This window comes from Podarcis filfolensis, assembly GCF_964270895.1.
Source record: "Podarcis filfolensis genome assembly, chromosome: 14".
NCBI lineage: Eukaryota > Metazoa > Chordata > Lepidosauria > Squamata > Lacertidae > Podarcis > Podarcis filfolensis.
The window spans coordinates 412,521-433,778 of NC_139616.1; the positions used below are offsets into that span (position 1 = coordinate 412,521).

The 21,258-nt window shown below is 45.5% G+C and overlaps 1 protein-coding gene across 2 annotated transcripts in view; it reads left to right on the plus strand.

The window, feature by feature from the left end:
* PTPN9 (protein tyrosine phosphatase non-receptor type 9) overlaps positions 1–21,258 on the plus strand; it is an 84,354-nt gene that overhangs the window by 23,433 nt on the left and 39,663 nt on the right. For both annotated transcript variants that reach the window (XM_083586611.1, XM_083586612.1), the window contains 4 exons: positions 5,366–5,509; positions 6,298–6,387; positions 17,012–17,136; positions 18,388–18,493. In XM_083586611.1, coding sequence (XP_083442737.1) covers positions 5,366–5,509; positions 6,298–6,387; positions 17,012–17,136; positions 18,388–18,493 — 465 coding nt within the window. The remainder of the gene's footprint in view (positions 1–5,365; positions 5,510–6,297; positions 6,388–17,011; positions 17,137–18,387; positions 18,494–21,258) is intronic.

Genomic DNA, 21,258 nt, shown 5'->3' on the forward strand with positions numbered 1-21,258 from the left:
TTTTTTTTTTATTAAGGGTGTTGCATAAGGTTTGTATAAATTTAAATTTGAACAATGGGGTATATAAATTGTGCTTTAAATCAGAAATAGAACTTGTGGAAACAACAATATGAAAGGGGAATACGGTAGGGGTGGGGGAAGGGGGGAGTCCCAGAAAGTGGATGTTTGAAAATAAGGTTCTGAAGGTATCTTCATAATTTCTTTTCTTCCCTTTCTGTATTTTGGAAACTTCAATAAATATTATTTAAAAAGTAAAAGGTCCAACAGCCTATATTTCCACGCTTTCCTTTGCTTTATATTTTGTGAAAGGCTTCTCCACAGAAATTTCAAGACTTGAGAAAAACCTAATACAAACGCAAAAAAGTCGCTCTCTAAAATGTGCAGATTTCTCCTTGACTGGGAGGTCAAAGAGGAAGAAGTAAAATCTGTTAAGGTACAATGGACCAGAGATTTTGGCTACAACATCCAAATGGAATCATGGGAAAGGTTGTGGAGGGAGAAAGAGAATTTCATGAAAATGCTCTACAGATGGTACTTAACACCTGTAAAACTGGCCAAAATGTATAAATCTAGGTCAAACATCTGCTGGAGGCACTATGACCCACATGTGGTGGAACTGCAAAAAAAAAAAAAGAATTTTGGGGAACTATATATAACTAACTCTTAAAAATGTTTAAATGTTCCTTTCCTAAGAAGCCTTAAGCGTTCCTGTTAGCTATAATGAGCAATGAAATTCCAAAAAGGGTAAGGAAAAAATTTATTTTTGCAGTAGCAGCAGCAAGAATTGTGGTTGCTAAGGTATGGAAAGGAGATTCTACTCCCTCAAAATTAGACTGGCATAATAAAATGTTAGAATATGCAGAGCTAGCAAGATTCCGAGACCATACCGATCAAATATTTAATAAAGAGTGGAATATTTACAGAGAATATCTACAAGAAATCTGTAATAATACTTGAAATTCAAGTTCAAGGAGAAAAATTATTGATAATAGGAATTTAAGCACCAAATGAAGGGAAGTCATAATTTTTTAAGAAATTGCATGAGACATTAATGGACTATTTGGATTACAATGTAATTATGATGGGAGATATGAATGGAGTGGTCTCTAAAAACATGGATAAAGCACAAAGACAGGTGGTCTCCAAGGATGGGAGACTACCAAAGACTTTCTTTGAAATGACAGACAATATGAACCTGATTGACATTTGGAGAACAAGGAACCCTCTTGAGAGGGAGGGAACTTTCTTTTCTGAAGCAAAAATGACTTGGACCAGAATTGACCAAATATGGGTAACTAGTGGGATGGCACCAAAGATAAAGAAAGTGGAAATCTGCCCAAAGACTTGCTCCGACCATAACGCTGTAAAGATGGAGATGAATCCAACAACAGCTGGCTCCTTTAGATGGAGGATGAATGACTCCCTGTTTAGATTACAGATAGGTAGCCGTGTTGGTCAAAACAAAACAAATTTTTTTCTTTCCAGTAGCACCTTAAAGACCAACTAAGTTAGTTCTTGGTATGAGCTTTCGTGTGCATGCACACGAAAGCTCATACCAAGAACTAACTTAGTTGGTCTTTAAGGTGCTACTGGAAAGAAAAAAATTTGTTTTCCCTGTTTAGAGATGAAGAGGTGTATAAAAAGGCCCAGAAAGTGGTAAAGGACTACTTTGAGATAAATCTGAGAACAGAAGTGGAAAAAAGAGTAATCTGGGACGCAAGCAAAGCCGTCATGCGAGGATTTCTAATACAACAGAATGCTATAAAAAGGAAGAGACAGAATGAGAAGAAGGATAAGATTTTGGAAAAGATAAAAGAAGGAGAAAAAAAATTGAGATCTAAACCAAAGTCACATGAAATTTTGAGAGAAATTAAGTTTTACCAGAGACAATATATGGAACTGATGAATCAAGAGATAGAATGGAAAATAAAACAAATGAGACAAAAGACATTTCAATCGGCAGACAAATGTGGGAAACTTCTGGCATGGCAACTGAAGAAGAGACAAAAACAGAATACGGTTACAAATCTAGAAGTTGAGGGAAAGAACATTTATAAACCAAATGAGATTAGAAACTGTTTTCAGAGTTATTTCAGGAGACTTTATGCACAAGGGCCGGTGAATGAAAAAGAAATAGAAGAATTTCTTAAAAAATATGGACTACAAAAAAATTCTGAACAAAGTAAAGTGATTTTGAACCAGAAGATAACTGATCAAGAAATTGAGGGAGCCATTCAAAATATGCAATTGGGAAAATCTCCAGGACCTGATGGACTGACCTCCAGATGTTACAAAGCTTTGAAAGAATGGCTTATACAACCGTTGAAGGAGGTCTGTAACAAAATTTTAGAGGGGAAGAAGGCACCTGAATCGTGGAAAGAAGCGTACATTACACTTATACCAAAATCAGAGACTGAGAAGAACCAGATTAAGAACTACCGCCCTATATCATTACTCAATGTGGATTACAAAATTTTTGCAGACATTTTGGCAAAAAGATTGAAAAGAGTTTTGGTGGGGGAGATTCATAAAGACCAGGCGGGCTTTCTTCCAGGAAGACATCTATCAGACAATGTGAGAAATATAATAGATATTATGGAGTTATTAGAAGTTAATATTAATACCAAGGCAGTATTAATATTTGTGGATGCGGAGAAAGCCTTTGACAATATTTCTTGGAGCTTCATGAAAAAGAATCTTCAAGGGATGGGGGTAGGCCAAGGCTTTGAGAATGGTATAGGTGCAATTTATTCTGAACAAAAAGCAAAATTGATTGTAAATAATGTGGTTACTGAAGAATTTGCTATAGAAAAAGGGACACGACAGGGGTGCCCAATATCCCCATTACTTTTTATATCTGTCTTGGAGGTTTTATTAAACATGATCAGAGGGGACCAGCTGGTTAAAGGGATTCAGGTCGGAGCTAAACAATATAAATTGAGAGCGTTTGCAGATGATTTAGTATTAACGCTACAAGAGCCAGACACTAGTACGAGAAGAGTTTTAGAGCTAATACAAGTATTTGGTCAAGTAGCAGGTTTTAAGTTGAACAAACAGAAAACGAAAGTACTGGATAAAAACCTAACAGTTGGTGAAAGAGAGAAATTCCAGAGTGAAACTGGTTTAATGGTAGCAAAGAAGGTGAAATACCTGGGGATTAATTTGACATCTAAGAATGTGAACTTATTCAAAGATAATTATGAGAAATGTTGGACAGAAGTTAAGAAAGATTTAGAAATATGGTCAAATTTGAGATTTTCCTTGTTAGGCCGAATTGCTGTTATTAAGATGAATGTTTTGCCGAGAATGTTGTTTTTGTTTCAAACATTGCAGATTGTGGATAAAATGGATTGTTTCAAGAGGTGGCAAAAAGACATATCTAGATTTGTCTGGCAGGGCAAAAAGCCCAGAATAAAATTTAAGATACTAACTGATGCAAAAGAAAGAGGGGGGTTTGCCCTGCCGGACTTAAAATTGTATTATGAATCAGCGGCTTTTTGCTGGCTGAAAAACTGGCTGCTTCTTGAAAACACAGACATTTTGGATTTGGAAGGGTTCAATAACAGATTTGGCTGGCATGCATATATATGGTATGACAAGGTTAAAACCCACCAAGGTTTCAAAAACCATATTGTTAGGAAAGCATTATATAATGTTTGGATTCGGTATAAAGATCTGTTGGAAAACAAAACCCCTAGGTGGTTGTCACCAATGGAAGCTAAGGAAGTGAAAAAACTTAATATGGAATCCAAATGGCCAAAATATTGGGAAATTATAGAACATGAGGAGGGAAAAGTGAAATTGCAGAGTTATGAGAAATTGAAGTCTAAAGTAAGAGACTGGCTTCATTATTACCAGATAAATGAAGTTTTCAAACAGGACAGGAAAATTGGCTTCCAGGTGGAGAGGTCAAAATTAGAAACAGAGCTTTTGGAACCCAATACTAAGAATTTGTCAAGAATGTATAACTTGCTGTTGAAATGGAATACACAGGATGAGACGGTTAAATCAGCTATGATTAAATGGGCACAAGACATTGGTCATAACATTATGTTTGCTGACTGGGAACAGTTATGGACTACCGGTATAAAGTTTACGGCATGTAATGCCTTAAGAGAGAACATTATGAAAATGATTTATAGGTGGTACATGACCCCAGTCAAGCTTGCAAAAATCTATCATACGCCCAATAATAAATGCTGGAAATGTAAGGAAACTGAAGGTACTTTCTACCACCTTTGGTGGACGTGCCCAAGGATCAAGGCCTTCTGGGAAATGATCTATAATGAAATTAAGAAGGTACTTAAGTGTACTTTTCACAAGAAACCAGAGGCCTTCCTCCTGGGCATGGTAGGCCAATTGGTGTCAAGGAAAGATAGGACGTTCTTTATGTATGCTACAACAGCAGCAAGAGTTCTTTTAGCAAAGTATTGGAAGACACAAGAACTACCCACGCTGGAAGAGTGGCAGACGAAGGTGATTGACTATATGGGACTGGCCGAGATGACTGGCAGAATCCGTGACCAAGGGAAAGAGACGGTGGAAGAAGATTGGAAGAAATTTAAAGTTTATCTTAAGAACTGTTGTAAAATTAATGAGTGCTAAAATGTCATGGGCAACGTAAAACAGAATTGCAGCGATAAATGATTGGGTAAGAGAAAAAGGATCAAAGAAATTGAATCATAAGTAATTGAAATTAGGGGTTGCTGAAAAAGTTTAAAACAGGGATGCAGAAAAGGGAGGTATGGGGAAGTCGTTGAAATAAGGTTTAAGAAAAAAAGGTTATGAAATTATACGTGTTTATATGTTTGTTTGTTAATGTGTTATGTTGTGAATTGTTAGTTTTTGTGTGTTAATATATGTTGTAAAACCAATAAAAATTTATTATAAAAAAAACAGAATTAGGAACATTGCCATGACAACAAAGAACCACCTCTCAAAGGCTAAAAATAATAATAATCTGTAATAATAAGTGTAATAATCTAAATTATTTCGTAGGCCTGAATCGACTTCTGCATGAAATAAGAGAATTTTACAAAATTAACGCAACTGAACAACCTATGAGAGATAAAGTTAAGTGTGCAGTTGTAATGTAATTTAGGAACCACAATGGGGGGACTGGAAGTCATGTCGGAATTTGTGATGTGTGAATTCAATCTTTTCTTTTTTTGTAATGAGTGTTGATTTTGGATTGCCTTTTGTTGATCATTGCGTTTTGTTTTGTACTTGTTTTGTTTTATTTTTAAAACTAACAACACATTTTTTTAAAAAATTGTTGTAGCTTGCCCTGGGACCTCAGCATGAAGGACCGTGATGATGATTTTAATTAACGGTGTCTTTTTCTTTTCTCTTCTCTCCGGAACAGGCAACCAAGCAATTCCTTGAAGAGATTAACAAGTGGACAGTCCAATACAATGTGTCTCCCCTCTCTTGGAATGTGGCAGTCAAATTCCTCATGGCCAGGAAATTCGATGTCCTGCGAGCGATCGAGCTCTTCCATTCCTACAGGGTAAGGGGATCAATTCCTCCCCAGAAATGGAGGGAGAGAGCTGGAGAGACCTCATGGCTCATGAGGAGACCCTTCCAGGAGCCCAAAGGGACTTCAGGGAGGGCGGAGGAGAGGGATTGTGGAGGCTGCTCAGCCTCCCTGCCTAACAGCTGATGTGAAGGGTTACCTGGCAGCTGCCACTTTTCACGTCCCAGAGCTTCAGTTCCAATTGCGGTTATTTTGGGTACAATATTTTTAATCTGGCTTGCAGAGAGAGTGCATTTAAAGCAGGGGTAGGCAACCTGAGGCCCGTGGGCCAGATGTGGCCCAATCGCCTTCTCAATCCGGCCTGTGAACAGTCCAGGAATCAGCGTGTTTTTACATGAGTAGAATGTGTCCTTTTATTTAAAATGCATCTCTGGGTTATTTGTGGAGCATAGTAATTCGTTCATATCCACCCCCCAAAAAAATATAGTCCGGCCCCCCACATGGTCTGAGGGATGGTGGACCGGCCCCCTGCTGAAAAAGGTTGCTGACCCCTGATTTAAAGGGTATCTAGAGGGTGCTTCCACTTACGTGATTTTCACTTATGTGCCAGAACATGTGGGGAGTTGCCTGTACTAAAAAAGATTAAAATTTCTATCAGCATTTCAAAGCATCTGGGGAGGCCTGTCTAAACAAAAATGTTTTCAGCAGGTGCTGCTGGACTCCAGCTCCACTCAGCCCCACCCAGAGGGCTACTGGTCTGAGCGGACGAAGGATCCCCACCTTGGTTGCAGACAATAACAGAGTGTTTTCTTTCCTCCTAGGAAACCAGGCTGAAGGAAGGGATCGTGAAGCTGAAGCCTCATGAGGAACCTCTCCGCTCAGAGCTGCTTAGTGGAAAGTTCACCATCCTGGTGAGTAAGGTGCTTTGCTTGGGCAGACAGGGCTGTGGATAACTGTGGAAGTTGGGCTTCCTGTTTGCGGAGGCAGGGGACACATGTCTCCATAGTGTGGTTTTAGATCATAGAATCATAAAATTGTAGAGTTGGAAGGGACCCCAAGGGTCATCTAGTCCAACCCCCTGCAATGCAGGAATTACAGCTGAAGCATCCATGGCAGATGGCCATCCAACCTCTGCTTGAAAAACTCCAAGGAAGGAGAGTCCACCACCTCCCAAGAGTGTCCATCCTACTGTTGAACAGCTTTTACCATAGAATCATAGAATCATAGAATCATAGAGTTGGAAGAGACCACAAGGGCCATCGAGTCCAACCCCCTGCCAAGCAGGAAACACCATCAGAGCACTCCTGACATATGGTTGTCAAGCCTCTGCTTAAAGACCTCCAAAGAAGGAGACTCCACCACACTCCTTGGCAGCAAATTCCACTGTCAAACACCTCTTACTGTCAGGAAGTTCTTCCTAATGTTTAGGTGGAATCTTCTTTCTTGTAGTTTGGATCCATTGCTCTGTTTCCGCTTCTCTGGAGCAGCAGAAAACAACCTTTCTCCCTCCTCTATGTGACATCCTTTTATATATTTGAACATGGCTATCATATCACCCCTTAACCTCCTCTTCTCCAGGCTAAACATGCCCAGCTCCCTTAGCCGTTCCTCATAAGGCATTGTTTCCAGGCCTTTGACCATTTTGGTTGCCCTCCTCTGGACACGTTCCAGTTTGTCAGTGTCCTTCTTGAACTGTGGTGCCCAGAAATGGACACAGTACTCCAGGTGAGGTCTGACCAGAGCAGAATACAGTGGCACTATTACTTCCCTCGATCTAGATGCTATACTCCTATTGATGCAGCCCAGAATTGCATTGGCTTTTTTAGCTGCCGTGTCACACTGTTGGCTCATGTCAAATTTGTGGTCAACCAAGACTCCTAGATCCTTTTCACATGTACTGCTCTCAAGCCAGGTGTCACCCATCTTGCATTTGTGCCTCTCATTTTTTTTGCCCAAGTGCAATACTTTACATTTCTCCCTGTTAAAATTCATCTTGTTTGTTTTGGCCCAGTTCTCTAATCTGTCAAGGTCGTTTTGAAGTGTGATCCTGTCCTCTGGGGTGTTAGCCACCCCTCCCAGTTTGGTGTCATCTGCAAATTTGATTAGGATGCCCTTGAGTCCATCATCCAAGTCGTTGATAAAGATGTTGAATAAGACCGGGCCCAAGACAGAACCCTGTGGCACCCCACTAGTCACTCTTCTCCAGGATGAAGAGGAACCATTGATGAGCACCCTTTGGGTTCGGTCAGTCAGCCAGTTACAAATCCACTGAGTGGTAGCATAGTCAAGACCGCATTTTACCAGCTTCTTTACAAGAATATCATGGGGCACCTTGTCAAATGCCTTGCTGAAATCAAGGTAGGCTACATCCACTGCGTTCCCTTCATCTACCAGGCTTGTAATTCTGTCAAAAAACGAGATCAGGTTAGTCTGACATGACTTATTTTTCAGAAATCCATGCTGACTATTGGTGATCACAGCATTCCTTTCTAGGTGCTCACAGACTGTTTGCTTAATCATCTGCTCCAGTATCTTCCCTGGTATTGATGTCAGACTGACTGGGCGGTAATTATTTGGGTCCTCTCTTTTCCCCTTTTTGAAAATAGGGACAACATTTGCCCTCCTCCAGTCTGCTGGGACTTCACCTGTCCTCCAGGAATTCTCAAAGATGACTGCCAGTGATTCTGAGATCACATCTGCCAGTTCTTGGATGTAGTTCATCTGTAGCTCTTGGATGTAGTTCATCTGGCCCTGGAGACTTGAATACATCTAGACTAGCCAAGTATTCTTGTACTATCTCCTTAGTTATTCTGGGCTGTGTTTCCTCTGCTGAATCATTTGCTCCAAATTCTTCAGGTCGGGCATTGTTTTCTTTATCGGAGAAGACTGAGGCAAAGAAGGCATTGAGGAGTTCAGCCCTTTCTGTGTCCCCTGTTTGCATTTCACCATCTTCTCCTCTGAGTGACCCCACTGTTTCTTTGTTCTTCCTTTTGCTACAAACATACCCATAAAAGCCTTTTTTGTTGCTTTTAACCTCTCTAGCAAGCCTGAGTTCATTCTGTGCTTTAGCTTTTCTGACTTTGTGTCTACACGTGCTGGCTATTTGTTTGAATTCCTCTTTGGTGGTTTCCCCCCTTTTCCATTTTTTGTACACATCCTTTTTTAATCTTAACTCAGTTAAAAGTTCTTCCTGATGTTGAGTCAGAGTTCCTAGTCCTTCAGTGTTTGGCTAAGTCCACAAACCACTGTCTGTAACGGAGCTCCATAAGCATGGCACCGTCAGTCGCTGGCAGAATCCGACAGTGGGCGTTTACGGAATTTCTTCCAGCATAACAGCTCCTTAACGGAAACACGTCTTCTGGACTCTCTACGTGACAATTTCCGGCGAGGAGTGGGTGTCCCTATAGGAGGTCCTGAAACCTCCTCGCTGTTCTCGCTGGAATTGTCTCTGAGCCATTCTTCTGACTCGCTTTCCCTTGGAGCTCTTTCTCGCCCCCTGCTGGTTCCCTCCTCCGCTGATAAGTCTCTCTCAACCTCTGGGAGCCCTTGCACCACCGGTTCTTCCGATGACAGTTCCCTGACATCCACCTCCCCTCCAGGGCCCCCTCCACCCCCTCCCCTCCCTTCCTCTGCTGGAGGTGAGGGAGCAAAACCCCTGAAAGAACTTCCCTCATCTTCCGAAGTCTCGAACATTTTCCTCCACCGGTTGCTGTTTCGGGTTTCTAAGTACTCATCCTCCTCGGAATCTATTCCTTCTTCCCACTCAGACCCCGTGAATCCTTCCAATTCCTCCTCCTCGTCGGTGGTGCCAAAGTACTCCCTCCGGAACCTCGCTACTGACTGAGGTTTCCTGGGGAACCTTTGATGGAATGCTTCGATCAAGACCTCGTCATTGACTTCCTCTGCCGTCACCCAGGTGTTTTCTGACTCCGGTTCCCCTTCCCACGCTACCAAATACTCCACCTGATTACCCTTCCACCTGGAGTCGAGGATTTCCGCCACATGGTTGCTGCTTTCCCTCTCTTCTAAGACTGGTCCCTGTGGGGAAACCCCTTCTTTCCCCCCCCCCTATACGGTGACAGTAATGACCTGTGGAATACTGGGTGCAGTTTCATGTGGTTCGGTAACCGGAGTCTGAAAGCTACGGGCTTAACCTGTTGAATGACCTCAAATGGTCCCAATCTTTTGGGTCTCAATTTCTTGCAACCCCCCTTGAACGGCAGTCCTTGGGTGGACAGCCACACCTGATCCCCCACCCTTATGGTTTCACCTTCCCTTCTGTTCTTGTCTGCCTGCTTCTTATATTGTTCTTTGGCCCTTTCTAAGTTGAGTTGGAGTTGACGATGGATCGCTTCCATTTCTTCTACAAAAAGTTCTGCGGCTGCGACGCTCCATCTCTCCCCTCCTCCCCCTGGAAATGCCCTGGGGTGGCACCCATAATTAGCCAAAAAGGGGCTCATCCCGGTGGACACATTCTCCGCATTATTGTAGGCAAATTCCGCCAGCGCCAACTTTTCCACCCAATCGTTCTCTCTGTCATTGACATAACACCTCAGGTATTGTTGGAGGATACCGTTTGCTCTTTCCGCCTGCCCGTTGGTTTCTGGGTGCCGGGCAGTCGAAAAATTGACCTCCACGTGCAGTAAGCTCATGAGCTTCCTCCAGAACCTGGACGTGAATTGTTTGCCCCGCTCTGAGACCACCCTCAAGGGGGCGCCATGCAGTCTAAAAATATGTTCTACAAACAATTTAGCTGTCTCTTCCGCCGTGACTGCATGTGAGCAAGCTACAAAGTGGCCCATCTTAGTTAACAGGTCTACTACTACCAGTATGGCGGTTTTCCCCTTGGATTTCGGCAGATCAGTCATAAAATCTATCGATACCGCCTCCCATGGCCTCTCTGGTGTGGGCAACGGTTCTAACAACCCCGCCGGCGCCCGCCTTTCTCCCTTGGCTCGCTGGCATTGGTCACACCCTCTTACATACTCCCTTACATCTTCCCTCACCCTGGGCCACCAAAATTCCCTGGTAACCAACCACATGGTTTTGTGTTGCCCAAAATGCCCTGCTGTAGGGCTGTCGTGCATCTGTTTGAGCACTCTCCCTCTCAATTCCCCTTCGGGTATATATAGTGCCCCTTTGTAATACAATGCCCCGTTTCTTTCTTCAAAACCTCCGGAGTTTTCTCCCTCCCTCCTTAGACCTTGGAGCTTATTCTGGGCGTATTCATCATTCTGCGTCTCCTCTACCAGTTCCCTTTGCCCCACCAACACCGCCCCACACACCCAGCGGTCCTCTGGGATGATATGTCTCTCTTCGGGTGCTCCCTCCCCCTCCAAATACTCTGGTTTGCGTGAGAGAGCGTCTGCCCTGACGTTTTCTGGGCCTGGCACATAGCAAATTTCAAAATAAAATTTGGAGAACTCCTGTGCCCATCTCACTTGCCGTTGGTTGAGCACTCGTGCCGTTCTCCAGTACTCTAAATTCTTGTGGTCCGTGCATACTTGCACCTTGTGTTGTGCACCAATTAGTAAGTGTCTCCATTTCCGGAACGCTTCGTGAATGGCGAGTAGTTCTCGGTCATATACCGTGTAGTTCCTCTCGGATTTGTTTAACTTCCGCGAGAAGAAGGCACACGGTCTCCACTCCGACTTATCCTTCCCCGGCTGAAGAAGCACCGCCCCCACCGCCCGGTCTGATGCGTCAGTTTCCACTCTCATGGGTTTTTGTAAATCCACGTGCAGGAGCTGTTCTTCCGAAGCGAAGGCCTTTTTCAATTCTTCGAATGCTTGCTCCGCTTCTGCCGTCCAAACAAATTTCTTCTTGCTGCTGAGACAGTCCGTGATGGGAGCCGTTAAATGGGCAAAGTTCTTGATGAACTTCCGATAAAAGTTCCCAAACCCTAAGAATCTTTGCACATCTTTTTTCGTTTTCGGTGTCTTCCATTCCAGTACCGCCTGGACCTTGCCTGGATCCATGGCTAATCCCTTGTCTGACAAGCGGTACCCCAGGAATTCCACCTCCTTGGTGTGAAACTGACACTTCTCTAATTTCACCCACAGTTGGTTTGCTTGCAGTCGGCTCAACACTTCTCTGATGTCCTTTACATGCTGCTCCTCATTCTCTGAATAGACTAATACGTCATCTAGGAAGGCCACACAATTCTTGTAGAGCAGAGGTCCCAGGACGTGGTTCATGAACGATTGAAAACATGCTGAGCCTGCTTGTAATCCAAAGGGCATAACGAGATATTTGAAAGCCCCTAGAGGGGTGAACATTGTTGTCTTCCATTCATCCCCCTTCCTTATCCGTATCAGGTTGTATGCCCCCCTTAGGTCCAGTTTAGTGAAAATTTTTCCCTTCCTCACCCGGGTCAAAATGTCATCAATCCTGGGCATGGGGAAAGCCACTGGTTCCGACACTGCATTTATGGCCCGGAAGTCCACTACAAGTCTAGGTTTATCCGTGTTTTTTTTTGTCCACAAAAAACACTGGGCTGCCCCCCACCGCTCTGGACTCTCTGATGAAACCTCTCTTCAGGGTTTTGTCAATAAACTCCCTCAACTCCTGCATTTCCCTGTCTGACATGGCATACAGCTTGCCCACAGGGAGCTGGGCTCCAGGGACTAGATTGATCTGGCAGTCAAAGGGTCTATGCGGTGGTAGTTTGTCTGCTTCCCTTTCGCTGAAGACATTGCTCAGGTCAGCGTATTGTTTGGGCACCTTTCCTTTGTCCGTTACTTCTGTTCCTGCTAGAAAGGCCTTGCCCTCTTTGCAATGTTCTAGGCAATGTGCTGACCCAAAGGAGACCACTCTCTGATGCCAGCCCACTAGCGGATCATGCAACGCTAGCCAGCTCATCCCCAAAATAATGGGAGCCCCTCCCAAGGTGGCCACATTGAACGCTATTCTTTCGGTGTGCCTGGCTACCCTCATTACCATTGGGACGGTCTGTAAGCTGACTTCTCCTCCCAACAGCTCTCTCCCATCGATCGTGGTCACCTGCAAGGGGTTGCTTAAAGGGATTGTCTGTATCTGGTGTTCTGCTGCAAACTCCTTGCTCATAAAATTACAGGAGCTGCCTGAGTCCAATAGCGCCCTTATCTTTAAGGGATGTCCGTTTGGCAGCTCTAGCAACACCTCTATCACTAGGGCTGGTCTCGGAGGTTCCGGCGTGGGCACTTTTACTGCTCCTTGGCCTGACTGCTGTGCCCTGATGGTTGCAGTCAGGCGCTGGCTTTTACTTGGTCCTGCCCTTCCTCCTCTTTCCCCCCAACAGCTCCTGCCATCCCTTGCCATTCCTTTCTTTGTGGACAGACTCTGGCAAAATGACCTGGCTGCTGGCAGAGATAACATTTCTTGGGGCTCTTCCCCTCCTTCTTCCGCCCTTCACTGGGATTTGAAACTGCCCGTGCGCACGCTGTTCCAACTTCCATCGGCTCTGCGGGCGGGAAAGTTGGCTCCGGAATCTCTGGAATGGGGAAATCCCTCCAACGCTCCCCTTTCCCTTCCCGCTTCTCCAAGGCTCTAGCCTCCTGGCGTGCTCCAATGGTCAGTGCTGATTTTGTCAGCTGGTCCATAGACTCCGCCCTGGGCGCCCGGGAATGTTCGTCTTTCACAGCCGAAGAAAGTCCCTCTTCGAAAAGCATTTGAATGGGTTCCGCTGACAGATCCCACCCCAATTTGTGTATCAACATAGTAAACTCAGTCCAGTACTCACGGACAGATCGGCTCCCCTGTTTACAAGCCATCAACTGTCTGCGCACCACTCCCTGTTCAATGTCGCTGGAAAACATCAGGTCCATGGCGCGAAAAAGCTTCCGTGCGTCTTTCAAGACTTCATTATGCCCTGCCATCAGGGGTCTAACCCAGTATCTCGCCCCCCCTTCGAGATGGCTAACCACAAACGCCACTCGCGATTCCTCGTCGGGAAAGTCATCAAACTGCAGATTAAGAGCATACTGCATCTCTGTCCTAAAGGCTTGATAGTTCCTGGGATCCCCCCCAAACTTCTGCACCAATCCTGGCATCTTTCTTGCTTGTGGGGGGGCCTTTGCCTTTTCTGCATCCTGAGCCCTCCTCTCATCGAGCCTCGCTGTTTGCAGCGCTAGCTGGACCTCCAACACCCGGTACCTTTCTTCCAGGCTTGGACCGGCTCCAGCTCCTCCTGCTTCTCCGGTTCCGGCTGGGTTGCTCATGATGCCTCTCTGCACAAGCGGCTTTCAGGGACTGTCAGATTGCTGTGATGGGACGTTGAGCTGCTTGTGCGTAAAGTTCCTAGTCCTTCAGTGTTTGGCTAAGTCCACAAACCACTGTCTGTAACGGAGCTCCATAAGCATGGCTCCGTCAGTCGCTGGCAGAATCCGACAGTGGGCGTTTACGGAATTTCTTCCAGCATAACAGCTCCTTAACGGAAACACGTCTTCTGGACTCTCTACGTGACAATTTCCGGCGAGGAGTGGGTGTCCCTATAGGAGGTCCTGAAACCTCCTCGCTGTTCTCGCTGGAATTGTCTCTGAGCCATTCTTCTGACTCGCTTTCCCTTGGAGCTCTTTCTCGCCCCCTGCTGGTTCCCTCCTCCGCTGATAAGTCTCTCTCAACCTCTGGGAGCCCTTGCACCACCGGTTCTTCCGATGACAGTTCCCTGACAGTTGCCCTCCTTTGCACACCTTCCAGCTTGTCAACACTCTTCTTAAATTGTGGTGCCGAGAAATGGACATAGTATGTATTCCAAGTGTGGTCTGAGTAAGGCAGAATAGAGCAACAATTTGACTTCCCTTGATCTGAACACTAGACTTCCTTCTGTTGATTCAGAATAGCATTAACTTGTTTGCTGCTGCATCACACTGTTGACTTATATTAAGCTTGTGGTCCACCAAGACCCCTAGATGCATTTCACATGTACTACTAGTAAACCAGGTGTCCCCCCATCTTATACTTGTGCATCTGGTTCTTCCTGCCTAAGTGCAGAACCTTACATTTCTCCCTGTTGAAATTCATTTTGTTAGCTTGAGCTCAGCTTGAGCCCAATCTGTTAAGGTCATCTTGATTCCTGATTCTGTCTTTTGTGGCATCAGCTACCCTTCCCAGATTGGTGTCCTCTGCAAATTTGATGATCATCCCTTCAATTCCTTCATCCAAGTCATTTATAAACACATTGAACAACAATGAGCCTGGGAAACAACACTGTGGTACCCCACTTGTCACTTTTTTCCAGGATGATGAAGAACCATTAATGAGTACTCTTTTACTCTTTGGGTTTGGTTAGTCAACAAGTCACAAATCTACCTAACTGTTATCTTGTTCAACCCACGTTTTACCAGCTCCCTTGCAAGAATATCATGGGGACTTTGTCAAAAACGTTACTGAAGTCAAGTTACACTATGTCCACCAAATTCCCCTGATCCACCTGATATATTATTGGAATGGGATACTAAAGACGAAGAAATAAAGGAGGTCATGACAAAATGGGCAATGGACTTGGGATACAATATAGAATATGAAAAGTGGTCGAAATTATGGAGAAATGGAATGAAATTCACAGCATGCGTCACACTCAGAGAAAATTTGGAAAAGATGATGTATAGGTGGTACATCACACCAACAAAATTAGGAAAAATGTACAAAACAGGAAATAAGGCCTGCTGGAAGTGTAAAATCAAAGAAGGCAATTTCTACCATATGTGGTGGACTTGCGAAGAAATGAAGAAATTCTGGGATTTGATTTATAATGAGTTAAAAAAAATATTTAAATACACTTTCCCTAAAAGACCAGAGGCCTTTTTATTAGGAATAATTGCGGACGAAATTAAAAAAGAAGATAAGACACTATTCCAATATTCGACAGCAGCGGCCAGAATATTAATTGCACAAAATTGGAAAAGTTCAAATACCCCAACGGTCAGAGACTGGCAAACAAAATTATTTGAATATGTTGAACTAGCAAAAATGACGCAAAAAATTAGAAACCAAAAAAATACAAAGTTTATTAGCGATTGGAATAAATTTATGGTATATATTGAAGGAAACTATAGAAATTTAAAAACTATAGCAGGTCTGATATAAACCTTACGATGCGCAAACCATCAATAACTATTAGCTGCAGAAAAAAGAAAACTTTTTTTTTATCAAGAAGCCCAAAATCGGGAGGGAAGGAGGTCAATAGATGTGTAGAGGAAATATCTAAATATCTAAAGATATAAAGGTTCAAGGAATAAGACAAAGAACTGTAACGGAAATTGATGTTATTTTTGTGTTATGTATGGATTTTTTTTATTTTTTTTCTTTTTTCTGAAACTGTTGTTTTGTTTTTTCTTTTGGGTTTTTTTGTGATTTAAGTGAAACTCAATAAAAAGAAATAAAAAAAAAAATTCCCCTGATCCACCAAGCTTGTAACTCCATCAAAAAAAGAAATGAGATTTGTTTAGCATGACTTGCTTCTGAGGAACCCATGTTGTGTTTTAGTAATCACAGCATCCCCAAATGTGGGAGGGCAGATTGTTTATAACAGTGCTTCTTATTAAACTTGGGTCCTTAGCTGTTGTTGAACTACAACTCCCATCATTCCTAGCTAGCTGAGGATCCAAGTTTGAGAAACACTGGGAGCCTGCTGAGTCACCCAGTGGCCCATCTAGTCCAGCATCCTGTTCCCACAGTGGCCAACTGGGTGCCAGTTATGAGAAGCCCGCAAGCAGGATCCAAGCACAGGAGCCCTCTCCCTTCTTGTAGTTTCCAACAACTGCTCTTCAGAAGTGCTGCTGTCTCCAACTGTGGAGGCAGAGCAGAGCCATCCTGGCTGGTAGCCCTTGATAGCCGCCGCCTCCTCCTCCATGAATTGGTCCAATCTTAGCTGATGGCTATCCCTGCTTCTGGAGGGAGGGAGTTCCATCCTTGAACTCTGCTTTGTGTGAAGAAGGACTTCCTTTTATCTGTCTGGAGTTTCACTCTGCTTTCCCCGCATCGCATCCTATTCGTGAATCAACAGCGTCATAATTACTTTGGCCCTCAGAGCTGCTTGTTTGTTTTATTAGGTTTATCTCCTTTGTTTTCCTCCAAGGAGGTTCAGGCCCTGTAGATCACTTCTGCCTGTCGACATTTTTTATCCTTGCAGCAACCCTGTGAGGTAGGCTGGCAACCCCTGCTTTGCCTCAACGTTCCATGCCATCAGGTAGAAAACATGCGCAATCTCATCTGATTCGAAAGCTAAGCAAGGTCAGGCCTGTTTAGTACCTGGATGGGACCCCCCTGGGAACACCAGGTGCCACGGGCTTCTGCTGGGATAGCTCAGTTGGTAGAGCATGAGACTCTTTAATCTCAGCCACGGGTTCCAGCCCCATGTTGGGCATTGCAGGGGTGGACTAGATGACCCTCATGGTTCCTTCCCACTCTATAGTTCTAGGATTCTAGGATTTGGTCATGCAACAGCCAGAATTCCAAAGTGGCTTTGAACGGATTTTGACTTTTTATGCCTCTGCAGAGACTGATCTGCCCCGCTTCTGCTTCATTGCTGATCTTTTATCTCTGGCATTTTTGCAGAGCGTACGAGATCCCACTGGAGCATCGATTGCCCTCTTCACTGCCAAGTTGCACCATCCCAACAAAAGCATCCAACATGTGGTCCTCCAAGCGCTCTTCTACTTGCTGGACAGAGCTGTGGAGAGGTGAGTAGAAGACTTTCCATCCCTGTGGGGTTTGCTTCTTTCAGATGACCACACTTCAATAATGTGTGTGTTTTCCCCTTTGGCATCCTGTGTGCAGCTTTTTTGCAGCGTTGCCTTCTCATCTGACCCAGAATGAGATCCATATAAGAATACAAGCAAAGCCTTGTGGATCTGGCCAGTGGCCCATCTAGTCCAGCGTCCTGTTCTCACAGGGGCCAAACAGATGCCCCTGGGAAACCTGTAAAGAGGACCTGAGTGCAAGAGTCCTCTCCCTTCCTTCGGCTTCCAGCAACGGGTCTTCAGAAGAGCTTACTGCCTTCAGTTGTGGAGGCAGAGCAGAGCCCTCAGGGCTCGTAACCACAGAGAGTCCTCTCCTCCATGAAGCTGTCTAATCCTTGGTGGCCATCACTGCCCCCTGCAGGAGGGAGTTCCATAGTTCAGCTCTGTGCTGTGTGAAGAAGGACTTTCTTCTATCTGCCCTGAATCTCCCAACATTCAGCTGGAAGCCCACAAATTTCAATGTTATAAGAGAGAGAGAAAAACTTTCCTCCATCCCTTTCTCCTTGCAATGCATAATTTTATAAACTTCTGTCATGAAGAAGAGTGCATGTTAATTCTGGATAACTTCAGTCAAATAGTTAAGCACATACTTTATCCTGTTAAATTAAAATACTTAACATTGACTGGTTTATGATCTCAAGGATCACAAGGACCAAAAGCCCATCTTGTCCTGTCTCTCATGGTGGCCAACAAGATGCTTCTTGCGAAGGCCACAAGCAGGACATGATTCATCAGCGATCTCTCCCTGTTACTTTCCTCCAAAGGGTATTCAGTCATCTGCTGCCTCTGATCCTGGAGGTTCAATGTAGTAATCATGACTTAATGGCCAATGACAGACCTCTCCTCCTTCATGGATTGGTCTTACCTCCTTTTAAAGCCTTCTGAGTTGGTTGCCCTCACCTTAACCTCTGGCAATGAAGATTCCTATCAATTAATCCTGGGCTGTTTGCAGAAATACTTCCTTTTCTCTCTGCCAAACATGGGAGGACCCTGAGCTCTCGTGGAATGAGAGTGGGAGAACATCTCCCTATTCACCAGGTGTCATTTTAGAAACCTATAAGCAGCATCCTAAACATCTCAGGTTCTGCTGATTTTTCCATTTCTGTCCTCATTCCTATACAATGGATATGCTGTTGGGCTGTTACCAAAGTCCTAATTTGTGCACACTTTCTCTTTTCTACCCCCTGCCAGCTTCGAAACTCAGCGAAATGGCCTGGTATTTATATATGACATGGCAGGCTCCCACTATACCAACTTTGAGCTGGATCTCAGCAAGAAAATCCTGAACCTTCTGAAGGTAAAAGGAAGGGCCATTGGTGTCGGGGGGGGGGGGCAACCTCTGTTTCTGCCAAGGGCTGCACTCCTGTGGGGTTGATCCCTACCAGCGGCTGTGTGCTGGCTATGGGCAGGGATGAAACCAGTGGTGGACTGGGTCACCCATCCCAGTAGGCAGGACCCCCTTTTCTCTCTCTCTCTCTGTCCTGCCCCCCTTCTCTTTCTGTCACCCCCCTTTCCCCTCTCTCATTCTCGCTGGCTCCCTGCCCAGAAGCCTTAAGCAATTGCTTGTCAAGGGCTGTGGGAAGGAGGCCAAGGCCTGTCGGCTACAGAGACCTGGATGGATCCTGGAGTCACTTGGAGTTCTGTCCTCCCTCTCATTGCGGAGGTTCCCCTTGGTTTGGCTAACATTATGGCATGAGGGGAGGCATCAGGAATGGGGCATTTTACGGAGTAAATAAATGGGGTAGCTGTCAAGGTGGCTCTTGGCTCGGAAAGATGGCAAAGTAGCCACAAGGATTGGGTCTTCCTCAGCCTGTGATGTCCCTCCAGACGTTGTTGCACTACAAGTCCCATCAGCCTTTGCAGTGGTCATGCTGGATGTGGCTGATGGGAGCTGTGGTCCAACAGCAACTGGAGGCCACCCGGATGGGCTGGACTGACCTTGTCTCTGGCCTCCCCCTTGCCTACCTTGGGAGGGGGAAGCAGCTGGAGGAAGGCTGTGATGCTGCTCTTAAAGGCTTAAAGGGTGATGGGCCTGGGAGTCGGGTGGTCCTTCTGTCAGTAGCCAGCATGTCTAGTGGTTAGACCATTGGATAAAGACCTGGGAGACCAGGGTTCAAATACCTGCTCGATCAGAGAGCTCCCTGGGTGACCTTGGGGCAGTCGCAGCCTCACAGCCTAACCTACCTCACAGGGTTGTTGGGAGGGGCAGGGAACCTGGTGTGCCACCATCAGTTCTTTAGAGTAAAGGTGGGCTATAAATGTGGATAATGGTGGCAGGAAGAGCCATAATAGTAGCAGCCAAGAGGCATAGCTGTCAACTTACAGATTTGAAAATAAGGGACCAGCAGCCTCAAAAATAAGGGATCAGCAGCCAAAATAAGGGATTTTAGTCAACCAGCTGAAATACAAAGTTAAAAGGGGCAAGATAATTTTGGAGAGCAGTGCCGGTTTTTAGCCCTTCGTTTCCAGAGGTTGCTGCTCAAGACACCAGCTGATGAAACACTGCAATTAAATAACTACAAGCAGCAACCACTTTTTGCACAAAACAAAGTCCAAGCTACGAAGATGCTGCTGCAGTTCTGTATCTTTTCTCTCGTGCTCGATCTTATAGAATCATAGAGTTGGAAGAGACCACAAGGGCCATCGAGTCCAACCCCCTGCCAAGCAGGAGCTCTCAGTTCCATCAGGCGGGGCAGGAGGAAGGGGGGGGGGGAAATAGCGCCCGAAGTAAACCCGCAGATCAGACCATCTATGCTAGTCTACCACTACAAATCTATGGGAGAAGCGCTTGCGGTCCTTCCTCCGCTTTCCCCCTCTATGGTTAGCCCTTGGAACACCTGCCCGTGCCTCCACCTCCTCCTCCTCCTCCTCCTCCTCCTCCTCTCTCTGAACTGCTTTCTCTATGGTTGCCCTCGCTCTCCTTTCAAGGCTCCTCAGCAATTCATAGGGCGCACCAGGCTGCCCATCTCATCCGGGTCCTTCGGCGGCGCAGCCGCAGCCGCAGTACAGCCTAGCAGGAGCAGTGGCGGTGACAGGCAGAGGGGAGGCCCCAGGCAGAGACGCTCAGTTTGGCAGCTGCAAGGAGGATGGCGGCGGAAGGGCCCGAGGCTCCCGCCAGTCCTGGTGGGGAGGGGCTCCCGGGGGCCGAGGCTGGTGAGAGGAGGCTGGAGGGGGGCGAGCCGAGCAGCCAAGCAACACAGTTGGAGCCTCCCTCCTCCCTGGCCGACAGGGAGGGAGAGAGGGAGAAGAGCTGCTTCCTTTGAAACCCGGGAAATTTAAGGGACATCATAAATAAGGGACAGCAGCGGGACACGGCACTGGGATAAGGGAGTTTCCCGCCAAATAAGGGACGGTTGACAGCTATGCCAAGAGGTAAGGTATCAAAGATTCTGTATGATTAAGAACATAAGCAGAGCCTTCTGGATGAGGCCCATGGCCCATCCCGTCTAGCATCTTCTTCCCACAGCAGCCATCAGATGGCTGCAGGAAACGCACAAGCAGGACCCAGGCCCAAGAGCCCCCTCCCCGCCTGTGGTCTCCAGCAACCAGCATTCAGAAGCATTATTGCCTCTGGCCAGGAGAAGGAGCAGAACCCTCCTGGCTAGTAGCCATTGAGAGCCTGCTCCTCCATGAATGGGTCTAATACTTTTTTAAAGCTGTCCCAAGTTCTTTTTTAATGCCCCCTGAATCTTCCAACCTTAAGATGTATTGGCTGCCCACATGTTTTATGTTATGGGAGAGGGAGAAAAACTTTTCTCTCTGCTCTTTCTCCCTGTCATTGATCTTTTTATAGACTTCTCTCATGTTGCCTCCCTTACCTCCCTTTTCTCTTGGGACTAAAAAGTCCCAAATGCTGCAACGTTTCCTTGTTGATTTCCCCCCCTTTACACTCTTAAGCATGTTACTCTTAGAAAATCCTGTTGGTATTTCACTTTTGAAGTGGGAGAGCTCTCCTCTCTTGCCCAGTGACATCAGTGTGGTACAGAGGATGTTTTCACCTGCACTGGAATACCAAGATATGCAGTCATGCCTTTTGGATGGTCCCTCATAAACTGGAGAAAG